The sequence below is a fragment of the Oculina patagonica genome, chromosome 10 (genome assembly GCF_052425735.1).
Source record: "Oculina patagonica isolate OP01 chromosome 10, crgOcupat, whole genome shotgun sequence".
In the NCBI taxonomy this organism is placed as follows: Eukaryota; Metazoa; Cnidaria; class Anthozoa; order Scleractinia; family Oculinidae; genus Oculina; species Oculina patagonica.
The window spans coordinates 4,492,189-4,504,935 of NC_135767.1; the positions used below are offsets into that span (position 1 = coordinate 4,492,189).

A 12,747-nucleotide genomic window follows, 5' to 3' on the forward strand; every position below is an offset into this window, starting at 1 on the left:
TGTCCTGCCCAAGAATACAACACAATGACCCCGGCCAGGGCTCAAACCTGGACTGCTTCAAAGATCCAGAGTCCAGTGCGCCAGTCATTAGGGCACTGACCTTCCACTGTAAACAGACTAACTAGATTAAAAATCTGCCATCCACAGATTTGTGGTTTATACATAGGCAGTAAGGAGTGTTAGTTTACAATTTGTAGTATTCTCATTATTTTAGGATATTTTATATTTTATTTCATTCTTGGTAATCAGTACCTAGGATTCGTTAATCAAACTTTCTATTTATTTTAATAATTATTCACATATTTATTTTCTTGGTTTAATAAGTAGTACACTGAGGGTAAATAAAATTTATCTACTGGTATCTATCTACACATGGATCAGAGCAAGTTTTTAAGTTTTTACAAACTTTCATGAGTGGTTCTAGTTTTCAAATTAAACTGAGAAGAAAAATGGTATTTTTCCTTTTCTTTCAATATGAAACATTGTCCACAAAACTTTTGGAAAAATTATTTGTGATTTTTGTAAAAAAATTTGACAATGTTACAGATTATCTTGTAATGTTTATATTACTAATCTTGAGTCCCAGGGGTGGGTTGTTTAACTCCCAAAAGTGCAGTATATTTTTATTTTTTAGGCTGTAGGTATAAAAGGGTTGGGATTTCACAAGTTGGTGTATAAAATAAAAAGGATAGGAAAAACGGTCATATTTTAGGTATTTACAAAGGCCTTTTAAAAGTATTGCTATTAGGTCATAAGAAATGCGCTTCTTTTCTAAAAAAAGTTTACAGAAGGGTCCCTTTACTGTCAATGGTTTGAACTTGGACCGCGTGGCATGAGCCTCCCTGCACAAAATTTTTTGAGTCCCCCCTCCCCCTCAAACTTGCAATTGAGTTTCCCGGCAACGTTGTATCTACAGTCAACTCTCCCTTAACGGACACCTCTATAAGACGGACACCTGGTGATGGTCCCTGCCGTTTTTCTGTCATTTTACTGTAACCAAACTCCCTATAAGACGGACACCTCTCTAAGACGGACAACGGACACTTGAGAAGTGTTTTTTTTTTATCATGTTTTATTAGTGAAAATACTTCCAAACTTCGCAAAGTTAGTCAGTGCACTAAGGATACGTATGTACCAAGCTTACTAACCACAAACCAAACAATGACCCTTTACGGATTACTTCTTTGCTTATGTATATGGGCACTAAAGAGGTCGTTCTTTACTTACAGTATTACAGTTTGTAGAAGCCCTCACTTTTTGCTTTAAAAAGCAAATAAATACGGTCCTTTTATTATTTTAGTCTTGTTGCAGTTAGCAAAGGTTTGTTGCATTGTGCAAAGTTACCTCGACTCTCTACAGAGCGGACACCTTTCTAAGACGGACAGTTGCGGCCGGTCCCGAAGGTGTCCTGGAGAGTAGCCTGCAGAAAAGGCGGTTCCGCCTGTTCTGCAGGCTACCTGGAGAGAGTTGACTGTATTTCAAGGCCTGGAACTAGTTTCGTTCCTAGGCCCTCCTCGGTCACAGCCACCGAAACAAAATGGAGTCGTGAAACAGAACTCTTTGTATGCTAAATTAACTGAAAACTGGCAGCATTATGTTGCAACAGCTCTGTCGAAAAGGATCTTCAAGCCTTCGGAGAACAGGCCGTGTAGGTTTCGCTGCAATTCAAAGCTCGCGACAATTCTTTCTTCAACGAAGGTAAGTTTGATCTGTCGATGCCCCCGCCATCATGTTTCGATCAATCCGGGGAGGGGGTGGCACTCCCTTATTAGGGCTTAATGGGGACGTGCGGCCCGATAGGGTATGGTTTTGAGGCTTTTTTCTTGAACGGGGTATATATTTCACCCCTTCTTGTCTTAAACGGGGTATCTTTGCATGGAACAATGTCAAACGGGATAGGCTTATATGCCTGCAGAGGTGTAACAAGCCAAATTTTCACAAATTATTCCGTATTGCTGACTTACGTTGCTTTCGGCATTGATACTTAGCTTAATTCAAGATCACATCAAAGCCAGTGAGGTGCTTGTTTATGTCTTAGACGGGGTATCAAAAATTGACATTCTGTCTTAATGCACCAGTCATTTGAAACCCCGCTCCCCCCCCCCTCGCGCCGCATGGTAATTTCGCATACATTATTTATGTCGACTCGCTCGATCGAACGGCCAGTATCGCTTCAATATTCACTGCCTTCACTGCCTTCTGCACGATGCTTTGTAAAGTTTGGTACCGAAATACAAATGTATTCCTAGCTGCTCTGAAGTCAATGTGTTCATTTCACGGCTACCAACGTTTTAATCATCCCTTACTGTCATCCCTTGTTGTGCTTGGCTATAACAAGTTTTCTACAAGGAATTTCCATGTGTGTGGATGTGGATCATATAAAGGGGCGGGGGAGTTCACCATTCACTTTTCTCCCGGGGGCCGGGGACTTCACTTGCTTTCACTTGCCAAAAAAGTGAATGCCCCGCTCATGCCTGAGGAGGGGGGGGGCGGAGGCGGGGGGCGGGGGTTTCAAATGACTGGTGCATAAACAGGGTAGGAAAATCAGAGTTTTGTGTCTTAAACAGGGTCAGGGTTTAGGAGGCCGGGCCGCACCTCCCTACCTGAAAATATGTCGAGTACGCCCCCCCACCCCCCCCCCCGGGCGATCAAGGGAGGAAATAGACTTGCCCCAAGTCGCTCGTTTTTTCTTTGCATCTATAGTTACTCCAATAAAATTGCTTTGAAATCAAGCGCGAAAGACCACTTGAGTAAAATTGCCTTTGAAATCACGTGGGATCCATTTCTGTGAACGCGCACGTGAAGGAAAACAAATGACACTTGCCGAGGAATGGCTCGGAACGAGTGACTTGTGTCACTTGCAGGAAATCGATTCTAGTTGGCGTTTTTTGCTGCAAAAATATTGCATCATTTCGTGTGCATTGAGTTGGTTTCTTTTATCGTGTTGACGTCAGTTTCATGTGCCATGTGCAGCTGACGTACACTGTGGCATGTGTTAAAATTGCGATTTTCTTCCCTTTTTAGTGCAGAATGCACTATTGTGATGGTTTGGTGGGTTGTCGTCTGCTAAACCCCTAAACCACTAAACCACTAAAGCACTAAACCGCTAACGCGGTGTAAACTTTTAATCACCAATTAATTAATTAATATCAATTAATTAATTATTCCTGTTAGGGGGTAGGGGGTAGGGAGCAACAGACCGTGTGCCCTTGGTAGAATGGGAAGTATATCTACGATACAATTGAAGAGCTCAAAGGTATATATTTGTTTCAGAAAGTACTATGCTCTCCTTGTGGTACTATTCTTTCTGGATGAAAATACTTTGTGCTAAACGCATGCGCAGATTAATAGACGTCATGAACATCGCGTAATTCTTCCTGCGGAAGGATTCCTGTAGACTCCGTGGCGCCAAGTTAAAACTGCAAATTAATTGAATTAGACACTAAGGCGTCATAGCAGTTCATGTGAAATAATTCTTGTTATGGCAATGCTGTTTTCTTAGAATACATGTAAATGATCTGTTGTAGCATCTCATAATTCAGAAAAAACAAATTCTTAACTAAATCGATAATATCTGTGTTATAATCGATGTCGCCCTGTTTGCAGAAAATAAATCACGTTACCATGTCATCACGTTACATCCGTTTTCGACAAAAACAACGGTATCATGTTACATTCGTTTTCAAGAAAAAGGAAAGTTATCTCGTTTGCTGTTTCAATATCAAACTGAAATTCAAACTAACGAAAATTAAAATAGCAGGGACTTGTTTAGAAATTTTGTATCAAAGCCTAACGTGGTGTGCTTTTCAATGCGGTAGAATTCTTGTAGAATCCGTAGAGTTAATTTAATTAGACTTTAAGGCATCACAGCAGTCTTCGAGAAAAACAAAGGTATCATGTTACAAATCGTTACAAATCTTTGCACGAAAAGCACAAATACCACGTTTGCTGTTTCAATGTCAAACTGAATTCAAACTAACGAAAATTAAAATAACAGAGACGCGTTTAGAAATTTTGTATCAAAGCCTAACGCGATGTGCTTTTCAATGCGGTAGAATTTTTGTAGAATCCGTGGCGTTAATTTAATTAGACTTTAAGGCATCACAGCAGTCTTCGAGAAAAACAAAGGTATCATGTTACAAATCTTTGCACGAAAACCACAAATATCACGTTTGCTGTTTCAATGTCAAACTGAATTCAAACTAACGAAAATTAAAATAACAGAGACGCGTTTAGAAATTTTGTATCAAAGCCTAATGTGGTGTGCTTTTCAATGCGGTAGAAGTTTTGTAGAATCCGTGGCGTTAATTTAATTAGACTTTAGGGCATCACAGCAGTCTAAAAAAAAAACAAAGGTATCATGTTACAAACCTTTGCACGCAAAGCACAAATATCACGTTTGCTGTTTCAATATCAGACTGAATTCAAACTAACAAAAATTAAAATAACAGAGACGTGTTTAGAAAGTTTGTATCAAAGTCCAACGTGGTGTGCTTTTCAATGCGGTATGATTCTTGTAGAATCCGTGGCGTTAATTTAATTAGACCTAAATTAGACTCATGTTACATAAGTTTGCACGAAAAGTAAAAGTATCACGTTTGCTGCTTAAAAACTCTCAAATCAACGAAAGTTCACGTAAAACACAACGATTGAAAACTTTCTTTACTAAAAGAATCGACTCTTAATTGTGTCAACTGGTGGGCCGCGTGTGTGACTTTTCAATAAGGGAAATCTTTCTCCCGGATGAAGGTGTCGCGTGATTTAGTTGTCACGTTTGGTCTTTCAACATCTTACAAGTACACATGAAACAGCGTTTCAGACTGAAAAGTGATCTCATTTGACTTATTCTCAAGCGAAATTACCCTGGAAAATTATTATCATGCTGTCAATTGTTGGCCATATTGCATTCTGCACTGTCCTTTGAGTCTCTGAGTTTGTGGAAAATAATACTCAAGGCCTTGATGGCTCTCTCATTTCTGTAAGATTTAAAAGGGACAGGCACAAAAGAAAACATATAATTTGTAATGTTTGTTCCAAAACTGGTTTAAACTGCCGATGTGAGAAGGAAACAAGTCTGTTCAAGAGGTAAAAAGTTAAACGCAAGCTTGTCTTGTTGGCAAACAGAGCGCGCTCAGTAAGGTCGCGCGCAATAATATGATTGACATAATCTTGATGGCGTCATCGGTGGAAAAATACACTGGTGATGCCACATTTCAGAATTGGCGCGCTGCAGGTGAGACAAGTCGCTCATTCCGCCACGATCCTCTGCCATTTTGTTTCTCCGGCTCATGTCCCAGCGCGCCCTCCATTTCCGTATCCAGCAGTTTCCTGCGAATCTAACAAGCGACTTGGAGCAAGTCTAGGGAGGAAGGTAACATGATTTCCTGTGATCTCCTTTATCAGACCCCTGGAACTTGGCATTTGCTTCTGTTTAACAATTCATCGACAATTAACTGCTGTTTGAAGAAGCTTCATTCTTTGGGGTATCAAATAGAACATAGTGTTATCATGTTTATAAGATAAGTTAAATGAATTGAAGCAAATCAGAAACCCTTATGGGTTTCTGAGCAAATCGAACCCATATTCAAACTTGAAATTATTTCAACAAAGAAATCTCAGCAGTGGCAGGTCTTCATATAAAGCTCCTCGATATTATTTAAATTATGTAACCAAGCGGATTCACAGCTATTTTTACATCATTTATTGATGTTTAGTCAAAGAAACCCCTTCCAGGGATGGCAGAGAATGCTATTATTTGGGAGTGAGGGGCGGGTGGGCCCCCACCGGGAGGGGGGTACTACCATATAATTTTATGAGCTATGTTAAGGTATGGCCGCGGGATGGTTTTTGAGGTTCTCGGCCCTTTAATATGGTATCATCTTAGCTCCTTTTGGCATAAAATTATTTGTGTTCCCAGTGTGATCCTTAGATAGGGTACCTAAATTCTATCAGATAAAATAAATGCTCAGCTAGGCAAAATGTTCACTTTCTTTAGCCTTAAATAGGGTCAGGGTTTAAGAATCTTCACGGCACACACCTATCCGAAATTTATGGGAGTACCCCCGGGCAAGGGGGGTGGGGGCATAAGAGAGAAAGGCCTAAATAGCATTGGTAAGGAGAGAACTCAAACAAACATGATTGTATCAACTGTATACCTATTTTTCTGCAAGGAAAAAGAAGAATTTGGGGTGATAAGTTTTTCTAAAGAGGTAAAACTAATGTTGATGCAGTGGTGTTCAATGAAGTGTTTAGTGCACTGGACCTTGGAGAGGGCAGCAAGGGGGGGGGGGCAGAGGGTCTTTATCCCATTTCAAGCACAAATTTCAACAAACTACATGTCTCACCTATATTCTTCAAACATTAGATTTAGTCAAATAATTATTCACAAATCACATTTCTCTTTTAGCTATTTTCGCATGTCACAGTCTTATGTTTCATACCTTCAGCATGTGTCACACATAAACTCTATGACACCCTCTTTGGATTGGGTGGTATAGGTTCCCCACCCTGGCTGGGGTCATTGTGTGGTGGTCCTGGGCAAGAAACATAACTCTCACAATGCTTCACTCTGTAGGTGTGGGTAGTGACAAATTTAATAGGGGAGGGGAGAGGGTAACCATGTGATAGACTAGCATCACATCCAAACATCCAAAGGGGGGTAGAAATATCTAAATCAATCACTCCATGCTATCACTGAAACTGGCAAAAGCTCCTGCAGCATTGGACACTAGGCCCGACATGGATGCTTACAAAATAATGTTGAGTGGAGTTTTAAAAGGTCTGCATCAAGGCTTGTGGCCCATACAGGCCAGAGCTTATCCCGGTTTCTGTAGCATGAAGCGACTAGGAGTATTTCTACTCCACCCTGGATGGCCATTGGAATGCTAGTCCATTGCAGGGTTCTCCCCCAGCATTAGTTTGCCAGTATCCATTTATACACCTGGGTGGAGAGAGGCACTATGAGAGTAAAATGTCATGCCCAAGAACACAACACAATGACCCCGGCCAGGCTTGAACCCAGACCGCTCGATCCGGAGTCCAGTGCGCTAACCATTAGGACACCGTGCCTCCCATTGAGTGGAGTTTAAAAAATTCAAACTGTCTTACATCAACAGTCAACAACAGACTACGTCACTGTCAACACACCAAGACGACACAGGATCTGGTGATGAGTACCCAAAAGCTAAGAGAGTTAATGGAAGATTTGTTCTTCCATGGGGTAAATCACAAGTTCCTTCAGCACTTGTTGCTGCTAGATGGTTTTTGGTGTCACCAAACAACAGCAGTTTGCCTAGAAGGAGACTGAAGAATTTTGATACTAAGGTAAAAATTGAATATTTTATGGATGGAAAATATGACCTAGGGGCCTATTGATTTTTATACAATGTTCTATTTTTAAAAGTTTTCAAATTTTTAACTGTGCTTGTGTCAGCAAGTGAGCTATGTACAAGCTGTCAGTTTAAACCACGTAGAGATAGAGTTGTTATATTTTTACACCCTCACCCACCCCACCAACCTACTCCCCAATAAAAGGCCATTTTAATACCACTGTCACAACAACAATAACAATAAACTTTATTTCGCACATAAATATTTACAATGTTTTTTTCACTCCCTTCAATTAACATAGCTATTCGGGTGATGGGTGAAGAAGAAAATGAAGAAAAATTAGATTTACAAAATTGCATTATTTGATCTACATTAAAGAAAAGAAAAAAATAATAGTAAATAACAATTATAATCATTAAGATGAACCCACCCATCCAGACATTTCAGTTAAGCTTCATACTTTCCTTATGTAATGTTTTTTTTTTTGCATGAGATCCCCGTTACCCCCTCCAAATTGCCAATGACATTTGATTCCATGGGGCTGGTACATAGATATTTTCTCAAACCTCAAAATCTGTAATCATGATATATAAACAAAACAGGACACTTCAAGTGGCAAATGTTACAATGCTGTAATGGCTTTTATTAGCACCACAATATCCCTTGTAAAAATTTTACCGCGATCGCGGCGCGATCACGCCGCGAACGCGCCGCGATTCGCGCTGCGTTTTTGGCCGCCGCGATTGCCGCGATCGCGGCGCGATTGGGCTTGGATCGCGCCGCGATTCGTGTCGCAATCGCGCCGCGTTTTTGGCCGCCGCGATTGGCGCGATCGCGGCGCGATTGGGCTTGGATCGCGCCGCGTTTTTGGCCGCCGCGCTTCTCACTTTGCGGCGCGATGGGCCGGGAATCGCGCCGCGATTTGGCTTGGATCGCGCCGCGATCGCGCCTAAATCTTTAAATTTAAAAACAATTATCTTGGCGTTTTGCACACTGACAAAACAAACACACTGGCTCTGTATCAAAACAACATCATTTATTTACAGAAGGTTACAGAAAAAGACGGCCAGTTTTGCTGTCAAGCACATATATTTCGCAATGGTCACAAGCCGGAGATCGTGAGACATACATAACAACACATACATAACGGCAACTAACCTTTTCCTCGTGCTCAAGCGAAGGAAGATGCAATGATGTGATCTACCAAACGAGCGAACTATATATCTGTTGGTCATGCATCTGCGAAGAAGCCGAACCGTCGAAGATGCGCTTTTCCCCGAAGCTTTTTTAAATAATACAACAGTTAAGTCCCAAGCATCAACAGGTACAACTTCGCCTTGAATGGTCCTTACCGTCAAAATGATAATCTCTTTCCACTGTTCGAGTTTTGCAGTTTTTTAAAAATCACAGTTGTAGTTCAGTCAACAAAGTCCGTGACGAATCCCACAAGATAGCGCTGTCGAAATTAACAGGCTGTCGCTCGAATTAACAAACAAATTCTAGCAGTTTCCACAGAGACGCTTTTCCGTAAAGTTAAGTCGCTTCTAAACTCATGTTATTGACAGAAGCAGCCAAAAAAGAACACATTTTTCCAGTCCTGATTGTAGAGAGAAAGCATTCCAACTATAAACTCAAAATATTTTTTTTTTTCCTGCTCGGGATGGCGTGTACAATGGCCCACGTGACCTAACTCAGCCAATCGTAACGCTCAGTTCACGACACCTTGCGGGAAAAGGCGGGAATAATCTTAGGACATCGTCGATGTGTGTGGTCTACGGGAAGGTAAATATAAAGCTCTAAAAAAAGCTCATTCCGACAGCCTCTTCGGAGCCACAATTAAATTAAATGCCATCTAGAGGATTTTTCAAGGTGAAAAACGCAATTGCAGCGAATTCCTGATTGTATTTGCATTTGAAGAAAATGGCCGACAGAAATTTGTCATTGCATTGCTCAAAGGTATTAAGGTTCCTCAAAGATAAGAAAAGAAAGAAGCAAAGTGTTTGAAAAGATTAAAAACGGACTGTAAAGAAATAAAAAATTCTTATCTTTTGATTTATCTTTACTCATTATCACGCGCCGCTTTGTCGCGCCAGTTCGTCTAGACTAAAACTAAATAAAACTTTTCTCGTGGGAATGACGTCCTCACGGCTCACCGTCACGTATTAAAATGTTTTTCGACATTTTAAATCAAACTAGTTTTATTACTACTTTGATTAGTACTTTAAGTTTATTTCATCAATACAGTCATGATTTGCGTTACGACCACAGCATGATTTGTGAGAATTTCAAAGCATAATGACTTTCTCCCGGTGATCGAGAAGTGAGTTCTCGCCGGGAACACTTCCCGAGATTTATTCCAGCCCCCCAAATCGCGGTGCGGTAGTAATCAATCGCGCCGCGATCGAACTCATCGCGCCGCGATCGCGACCATCGCGGCAATCGCGGCGCGTTCGCGCTCACTTACAATCGCGTCGCGCATGATCGCGTCGCGATTGCAACAAACCGCGGCGCGATCGCGACATTCGCGGCGCGATCGTGACATTCGCGGCGCGATCGCGACATTCGCGGCGCGATCGCGGTAAAATTTTTACAAGGGATGTATTATTACAGCACATACTGTTTACAAGTAAATATTCTTCTCTCTTTTAATGTACACTCCCTGGGCAACAAAACAACCTGTTTAATGCAAATTTGGCAAAAGTATACATGCTTACCCTGCTCGCCTCATAAAGCACAAAACCCACCAAGCTTATGGGATCAGGCTTGCTTATAGTTGAAACAAAGAGAATATTACCCTTCAAGAAACCTCACTAAGTTGGAAAATAAGCATGTTATCCACCTGTCCCTATAATCCTGAATGCATTCACCTCAGGTGCGAAACTGTCAGGCTGCTTTCTTGGGTTATACACCATGTGAATGTATCACATACTACGGCCCCCTTACCTAGCTCCAGGTGAACAACCTTTATGTTAAATAGATAGATAGATAAAACTTTATTTTTACACGATAATAATAAAAGCTAAAAGCGTGTGGGGTCGGGTATTTAAATTTAACTATGCTAAGATTAAAATTACAATTAAAATACCGGTATCTAAAATTACAATTCTTATATTTGCAGTAAAATTAATTATTTAATTAATTACTAACTAGAACTGCTACTATACTAGATGATTACAATAAACTAACTAAAAACTAACTGTATATAAAATCACTGTGTCTGTAGCGGGTTGTTGAGACCGACAGGGCGTTAAAATTAAAATCTTTAAAATATGCTCTATTTACAACATGCTTTCTTAGCTCTAAAACTTGAAAAACTCTTCTGTTGATTGTGGTATTTAACAATGTTCCAAGGAACAGATCCCTTGTATCTGAGTGAATCCTTCATGAATCGCGAGTTGAATCTTGGTATCGAAGATTGTTGTTTTCCTCGGAGCGAATAGCCGTGACTGGAGTTGTCTAGTATCGATTTCATCAGGGGCTCAGGCAGGCTGTCGTTGTTTGCCTTATAAAATAGCCTAAGGATGTCGAGCTTATAATACAGGGAAAAGGTAGACCACTGACTGATCATATTTGAGCACATCATTTGACGGCATGTCCTTGGGCACTGTTGGCCAATATTTCTTATTTAGGGTAAGCTATAGGTAAATCTTGAGAGTGTTTAGGCATATTCTTTAGGGTCAGCTTAGAGTAAGAGTTCTTATCCTCATTATAATTACCTTCCATATAGGTCACTTAGGGACTGTGAAAAGACGTAGTGTTGAATGCCAAATCTTAAGTCATCAATGAGGAGATTTTAGACTGAGGTTCAAGGATTAGAAAGGTTAGCAGTGATAGTTACAATCCAGGAGGTCAAAAAGACTTGGGACACTTATGAAAAGGAGAATTGAATAGCGAAAGAGATAATCCAAGAATTGTAATCGTGGAATCTGTACACACCCAAGTCTCCAAGTCCCCTTTCCCAAGCCCCCCTCCCCCAAGCAATGTTGACAAACATAATTATATGCCATGATCTAGGTGTGTGGTATGGTCAATTGTCAACATTGCTTGGGGGGAGTGGGGAACTAGCAGTCATTTAGGGCACAATTTTGCCAAGTGTCCCAACAATTTTGTCTCGCATTGTAGGTGCGAAGCTGATTTCAGTCACTTTCTGTATGTGCTTTAATTTAGGGCTAACTAAAGTTTTTTATTATTTCTAGGAGCTAGACCAGACTCTCCCTGTTCTTAAACCAGACAAAAAGACCTTAGATTCCCCTCCAGCCAATGAAATTCAAGTAACCTGGATTGGACATGCAACTGTGTTAGTTCAAATGGATGGAATCAATATTCTTACAGATCCTGTTTTTAGCGATTACTGTGGTGCCGTGCGGACATTTGGTGTCAAGCGATATCGTCATGTTCCTTGCACTGTGGATGAACTTCCGGACATTGATGCTGTTTGTATCAGTCATAACCACTATGATCACCTTGACTTTAACACAGTGTGTGACCTTAACAAGAGGTTCGGTGATAAAATTGATTGGTTTGTGCCAATGGGACTTCAAAATTGGATGACGGATTGTGGCTGTAAGAATGTAGTCGAACTTGAATGGTGGGAAGAACATTGTCACCCTAAATTTACCGACAAAAGCAAAGCAGTGACGTTTGCCTTTACTCCAGCACAGCATTGGTGTCGAAGAGGATTGAACGATTTCAATAAGGTTTTGTGGGGTAGTTGGTCCATTATTGGACCACAACACAGATTTTTCTTTGCTGCAGATTCAGGTTATTGTGAAATTTTTAAGCAGATCGGCAAGAGATATGGACCATTTGATCTGGCTGCGATTCCTATTGGAGCATATGAACCACGGTATGTTGTGGAATAATATTTTAAATATCAGATGCAATTTTATTCAGTTACTGGAAGTCAATAGAATCTGATAACCAAATTAATTAATTATTTGACTATTAAAGCTTACACTATAGCGCTTTAAAATGTTGGGTGGGTTAGCACATGAGAGCCCAACAAACCATCAGAATAGTGCATTCTGCACTAAAAAGCCTTACATTAACTGTTTCCTCAGCATTGTAGGCATGCAATGCATGCAGAAAACTGTGCACATGAGATGTAGGAGGCGTGGTGGCCTAATGGTTAGCGTGCTCAACTTCGAGTCGAACGGCCCGGTTTCGAGTCCTGGCCGGGGCGCTTCGTTGTGTTCTTGGGCAAGACACTTTACTCTCACAGTGCCTCTCTCTGCCCAGGTATAAATGGGTACCGACGAACTTACTGCTGGGGTAATCCCTGCAATGGACTGGTATCCCATCCAGGGGGAGTAGCAGTACTCTCAATCGCTTAATGCTACGGAAACGGGGATAAGCTCCGGCTGTATGGGCCACTTGGCTCGGACACAGACTTTACCTTACCTTACCACATAAGAGCCC

General features: G+C 41.0%; 1 protein-coding gene across 2 annotated transcripts in view; it reads left to right on the top strand.

Moving 5' to 3' along the window:
• Positions 1-1,564: 1,564 nt before the first annotated feature.
• LOC144628327 (N-acyl-phosphatidylethanolamine-hydrolyzing phospholipase D-like) overlaps positions 1,565-12,747 on the top strand; it is a 14,432-nt gene continuing 3,249 nt past the window's right edge. The window contains exons 1-3 of one of the 2 annotated variants that reach the window (XM_078486428.1): positions 1,565-1,698; positions 7,116-7,323; positions 11,526-12,175. In XM_078486428.1, coding sequence (XP_078342554.1) covers positions 1,595-1,698; positions 7,116-7,323; positions 11,526-12,175 — 962 coding nt within the window. In that variant the 5' untranslated portion in view covers positions 1,565-1,594. Of the gene's footprint in view, positions 1,699-7,107; positions 7,324-11,525; positions 12,176-12,747 lie in introns of both variants that reach the window. The other variant, XM_078486429.1, reaches the window with a different exon arrangement.